Here is a 6686-nt window from a genome sequence, read left to right as displayed (position 1 = left end):
GTTTTTGTGATAACTTTGGACACCAAAAGTACGAAATGTGTTTTGTTTAGTGGCTTACAACACTTATCTCTTTATTATAAAAAAAAATCCTGGGAGGGAGACGAGACATGATCTTCTCGGAAGACAATTTGACGTCCCGCGAGAGATACTTTAACGTCAAGCGAGACAAGGCAGTGTGACATTTAAAACAAGTTCACGGACATCTAACCAAGCAGTTGTTGGAATGCTTTTGGCAGACAGACATCATGTGCTCCCAGCTCTTAAAACAACAACAAGCGACAAGCAGAACACGCAGCTTGCCAGCAGCAGCAGCAGGAAACCACCAGATGATCCGACCGCTTCTCCTTAGCGTGCGTTCAGCCCCAACCCCCCTTTCATAACACGAGCGGCAGAGATGTAAAGTGGCAAAAGGACAGCTGCTGTACAGGCTTTGAAATGATCGACGCAAAGCGCGACAAGCAGAAAATGAAGCTCGCCAGCAGATGATCCAACTGCAACTCCTTAGCTTGCGTTCAGCCCCCCCTTCACAACACGAGCGGCAGAGACACAAAGTGGCAAAAAGACAGCTGCTGTACAGGCTTTTAAATGATCGATGTGCAGCGCAACAAAAAGAACACGCAGCTCGCCAGCAGCAGAAAGACAGCAGATGATCCAACGGCATCTCCTTAACGTGCATTCAGCCGCCTCCCCTTCACAACATGAGCAGCGTTATACGTCCTGTGAGAAAGATTTAACCACAACTTGGGCCAGCAATAAAGGACAAGTATTATTGTTTACAAGTTTTAAAGTAAAAGTGAAAATAATGCGTATGTAACAATTCCCTTGAAAATAACAATCTCTTTAAATTGTATATCCGGTAAACCAAACCAGGGGTGGGCAAGCGAAGCAAGCAGGGGGCAGAACCCCCTAGTACTCATTAAAAAAAACAATGAATTTCTCACACATCGTAGTGATACAAAAAGACATTTATTTCTAGAAGACAGAGAGCTGTGTTTTAATGAAAGTAAGAGTTAATGTATTGAACCAGCCTTCCTTATTTATTGAAAAAAAAAATAACAATATAAAAATGCTCTAAATGTCATTCAAAATTAACATGTTCACATCAAAAATCTAATTTAATATCAAAAACTAAAATCTTTAATTGCTCATTCTTCATTTTTGCTTCTATAAATGCTTGTGCAGAGCAATGGACATTTTAACATTTATTTCTGCCAGGCCACATTCCTTTTTCAGCAGTTGAATGTTCTTTATTGGTTTTCAGTTAATGCTATCTGAGTAAGATCTGTATGCTGTTGTTTCTTCACACTTAGCTTTGCTTGATATTTACGATAGGATTGATCATATATGGTTTCTTTGTAAAGTACAGGCTCAGGCTTCAAGTGTTACAAAATTTGGTTAATGTTTATGATGTAAATTACATCCCAAGGGTTTATTGTCTTTTTAACTGACTCTTATTTTCTTAAATGTTTGCAGACAGGCCTGAGTGGTAACATTATTGTGCTGTTGGTACTGTACAAGGGTGGATTACTCATGGGAGGTGATCACATGACATTTGGAGAACTTTCGTCTTTCTTGATGTATGCTTTCTGGGTGGGCATAAGCTTTGGAGGTAAGAAACATGTGATAGTTACATTGAAGTCTCAATTCATTAATATTTTAAGCTGTGAGGTATTTAGTTGAGCAAATCTTAACCTCTAAGTAATGCTAAACAAGAAGCTGGTATACTAACTTGCAGCAATGGTTGTAAATGTTATAATACTGTATTTTGTACTTTACAGGCAGAACATAATAACTGGTAAAAACTATCAGGTGGAACCCACAACTATCAGGTGGAACCCATGTAGACAAATAGAAAACATGCAAATTTCAAACATAGTGTTCATGCTATTTTTATAAATAATGTTTATTTTAAACTTGTCAAATTTGTAAGCTTTCAGGTTTTTTTCTTTGCCTGTTGATACAAAGAAATTTCCTTTACTTTAAAGGATAATGTTCACTGTTGTTTCATTATATACTGTATTAAATAGACTAAGTGAGCAACATTAACTTTAACAAGAAAGTTAGTTTACAATACTATTTTAAAAGACTTTGGTTCTGTTTATTCCTTCACTTATGTAAAGTTGCAACTGAGTTTTGGTGCCATAGTTTATTTTGCCATCTTTTTTTTAATTTGTATTAGAAAAGAATGCTGTTGTTTACAAATGCAATACAATATATATACAATATATCTGGCCCATAATTATTGAGAGCTGTATTGTCCCACATTTGCAAGAGTGTGTTATTTCTGTACAGTGGATAAATCCATATTGACCCAAAGATGTTACAAGAACTTGAAGGAACTTACACTTCAAAGGGAAACAGGATTAGTCCCATTTTATTTAAGATATTACTGTGTTTCTTTCGTCATTTGCACAAGTACTGCCTGGCAACACACATTCACTAGTTTAGGTTTTAACATAGAATTGTCCATTTATAAGCTGATAGATACATTTAAAAATGCCTTGATTACAATCAATGACAGAATGATCATAAATTATAATAATTTATTATATATGGCAACTAAATACCTTTATTTAGCAGTGATTCACTTGGTTTAGGTTTTAACATAGAATTGTTCATTTATAAGCTGATAGATACATTTAAAAATGCCCTGATTACAATAAAGGACAGAATGATAATAATTTATTGTATACGGCAACTAAATACCTTTATTTGGCAGTGATTGAAGTAGTAAGTTATTGACATGGATAAAGAAACAATATGTGGATGATGTTGATATCCAGTACTTTACTGGTCCTTAAAGACCAGAATGTCATAGTTTTTACTGTATACATTAAGAAATGTTCAAGCCTCCATTCCTCTGTTCATGCATCAATCCATTTTGTCATCCAGTTATTCAGTTCTGCATTCTAGAGTGCTATCCCTATGTCAGAGGCATTGAGCCCAAGGTGGGAACCAACCCTGAAAGACAAACCCAAACAGCCAATGAATATGAAACTCCTGTACAACATAATATTAATATTTTCAATACATTTTTGTCAGCTCCTTTGCTATTATTTGCATACTTTTACTGATGGTCTTGAAATTAATAGCAGTAGAACATTAGAAAGAAGACTAATAATGATCACAAGATGAATAAGAAGAAAACACCTTCTTTCTTCTAGGCTTCCAAGTTGTTCAGTTAGTATCCTTTGTATGTCCATGTCTATAGCAAATTAACTTACACACTTCTCTAGGTCTCTTGTTTAGTCTTACAGACCTCTTCTGCCAAAAATTAAAATGCCTGTGAACTTCTACAAGCTGTTGAATATCAGTTACAAAGTAAATCACAATCATTTGTCACAAACACAGTCTCTCTAATGCACACACTTCTTTCTCCACAGAACAAAAAAAGCAGGAGAAAACCTTTGGTTGGGTAGGTGTACAAAAAAACATGTTTTGTGCATTGTTTTTAAGCCTAGATCAAATTTGGGCACCTCGAGCCTAATGTACCAAATACATGTACATTTAATGTTTTGCAAATAACATTTTGATAGTTATTATTATTATATTATTATTATACATTATTATACTGTATACTGTTTATTTTAATTTAATTAATCAGGTAAAACCATGTAATTTGAAAAACTAAATTATCCTCCTTTTATACACTAAGCACATGCAGTTGTGTAAATAGAGGCGTTCACAACTTGAAATTGTTAAGCTTGTGTATTTGCTTTTGGCTTTATTTTGAAATTATTAAACTTATGTATATGGCTTTATTAGAATTTCTGTTGCATGGCACAACAAAATCCTTTGAGCACTAAAAGTATATTCAAAATGAGTACCCAAGCCCTAAATTGTCCTGTCCTAAGCGCCAAATGAAACAGCAAGTATTACATTAAATTAACGAGAAAAAAAAACAAAACTAAACAAACTGGTGTATTGAAAAGATGTAACTTACAGTCTATGGTGAGGGGTTAATTGTGAAAGTTGCTTGTTAACTACCAGTACACCAAAGTAGTCCTATTACTTGTCATTATAGTATACAAGCAATTCTAACAACATCCCATTTACTCAAACCAGCAATCATACACAATATATAAAATGTGTAAGAACTAAGTTTCAATAAACAAAGTGCAAATATAAGGTAATGTAAATGACCAAATTAGCCAATGAATATTGAAAAAATAACTAACCCTTGCCATTTTTATTACTTGTAGCTGACAACAGTTAAGATGGAATTTTAAGAAGCATTTATTATATCCCAAACATATGGAAAACAGTAGGGGTTCACCAGTTTTGTGGTCTGCCTACCATGATATTTTAGGTTTCTGTACTAAGGTGAACAACAACATGGATTCATCTAAACTATCTGCCTTCAGTTAATCTTTGTTCAGGAAAGGAAATTGACTGTTAACTTAATTGCTCTTTGATAGGAAACAAAACACTAACGTACCTACTTATGATTCTCCAATTTTCCACCAATTGTGAAAAATATTTCAATATTAGGGAATGTTCCTTATTAGCTTTAAGAGGAATCATCTTTGAAATCTGTCAAGCAGAAAACTACATCCTATCTCAAGCTCCCAAACTCACCGAACCCAAATGTTTTTGAATTTTTTAAATTCTTATGCTAATGTTTGACATCACTGTTAGTCCATCATTAAGGAAAATGAAACCTAAAGTTTTGGAAGAGAGACATACTATGCTTATAATAACTCCTGGCTGGTCTGGCTAGGGTTGGGGATATAATCAAAATTATATATCGTGATATTTAGAAAAATTTGGCTGGTATTGGTATATATATCATGGTATAGACCTAAAAAAGCTAAAGATGTCTAAAAAGAAGTCCTTCTGACTTACCAAACTGATAACTGGAATCAAACAAGATTTATTTTTTATTATATTTGAATGTAAACAGCAATTTAATAAATCAAACAGAGAGCATTTTTACCAACTAATATGTAATGTTTTAGAATGAAACCTCTTTGGCAGCAGTTTGAACTTTCAGCTGTCTTATTTGGACAGAGAGAACGAAGGACATAGGGATGAAAAAAATAAAACCATTATGCTGGTACCCAGTTATTTTCACAATATCAGGTATTTTCATTTGTTAAAGTAAAGCTAAGAAAAAAAAAATATATAGATACTGTATAAAAAATAAAATAAAATCATATCACCAGGTTTAGCTTTTGGACACTTGTTTCAAGCTAAACTTTACCTGCTGTTTAGTAGAGATACTGGGTGATTATACAAGATATGCTTTTTAAAACTTCATTGTTGATCAACCTTTCCAAACCACCTGATTCATCAAAAGCAATGTGCTGCTCAGGTATGTAAAGTGTAGAAAACAATTCTATTCTCAAAAAGGATTTCTCATTACTGTGCAAAGTGACAGGCAAATTGTCGTCAACAAAATGCAAACTCCTGACAAGTAAGCTAAAATGTTTTTCACTTGAGATGCATATCAAGGTCCATAGGGCATTTCATGTTAAGGTTTTGCTGATTAGTACATTTCAACAGACTCTTAAATTATTATACAACATAAAATAAGTGCAATGGGAGCCAGCAGCTCATCCTAACTGACATCAAACCATGCCGGAGTATTATCTTTTTAATAGACTGAAATTGTATAAGTGATTATCGGTACATGGTAAATTAAATATTCCTTGCACCATGGAGATAAGCAGAAACAGCAGTTTCTGTAGAATGACGGGACCGAAAGCCAGATTAAAATTTGTCAAAAAATTTATTGTCAGACAAATAGGCATTAAGTTGATCAGCGACAGCCCTTTCAAGTAATTTAGACATAATAAAAGAAAGATTGGAAATTGGTCGATAGTTATTTAAAATCATTGGATCCAAGCTGGGTTTTTTAAGCAATGGCTTAATAATGTCAGTTTTAAAAGAATGAATAGTGACTTATTGATAATATTCAAACTAAGACCAATGAAAACAGGAGATAGTGCCTTAAAAAGATAAGATGTTATCGGGTCTAATATGCAGGTTGTAGGTTTGGAAGCAGTTATCAGGCTGGATAACAAAGCCTCAAGGAAACTTAATTCTACTTGTGAAAAACTGCAAGATGTCCCAGCCACAGTGCCTTTATTCATGAAAGTGCTGGAGGGGTCACAGCCATCATTCTGAGAGGAATGTAGACCATTGATTTTATCTCTGATCAAGTCAGTTTTATTTATGAAAAATCTCAGAAATTCATCAGCATTGAGTGGAGTGCTATGTGCAGGAGCATTCTGTGTGAGCTTGATAACTGAATCAAACAAAAATCATGGATTATTTCTATTAGTGTTAATTAGATTAGAGAAATATGCTGTCCTAGCAGCTGAAAGTGCTTGTTTATAATTTTTAAAGCTTTCTACCCAGGCAAGATGAAATCCCTCTTGTTTGTGATACACCACCTGTGCTCAAGTTTTCTGCAAGTCTGTTGAGTGCACGGATGTCATCTGAAAACCATGGTGCACATTTCATCCAGGTGCGTTTTCTTGTTATTAGAGGAGCAACATAATCTGACCATTTAAGAAGTGCACTATTTAAATTATCTGTGAGATTATCAAGGGAATCATATTTTGCACTACATGCATCAATTATATCTGGTAGATGGTTATTCAGTATAGACTTAGCATTACAGTAGACCCATGCGAAGTCGCGGTTCAGTTTGCGGCCTCAGTCATTCGTGGATTTTTCCT

General features: G+C 34.3%; 1 protein-coding gene across 2 annotated transcripts in view; it reads left to right on the top strand.

Moving 5' to 3' along the window:
* Nucleotides 1-6686, top strand: part of abcb10 (ATP-binding cassette, sub-family B (MDR/TAP), member 10) — a 222451-nt gene that overhangs the window by 76949 nt on the left and 138816 nt on the right. For both annotated transcript variants that reach the window (XM_051924255.1, XM_051924254.1), the window contains exon 6: nt 1474-1609. In XM_051924255.1, coding sequence (XP_051780215.1) covers nt 1474-1609 — 136 coding nt within the window. The remainder of the gene's footprint in view (nt 1-1473; nt 1610-6686) is intronic.

The sequence above is a fragment of the Erpetoichthys calabaricus genome, chromosome 3 (assembly GCF_900747795.2).
Source record: "Erpetoichthys calabaricus chromosome 3, fErpCal1.3, whole genome shotgun sequence".
In the NCBI taxonomy this organism is placed as follows: domain Eukaryota; kingdom Metazoa; phylum Chordata; class Cladistia; order Polypteriformes; family Polypteridae; genus Erpetoichthys; species Erpetoichthys calabaricus.
This window is presented reverse-complemented; position numbering and strand designations above follow the sequence as displayed.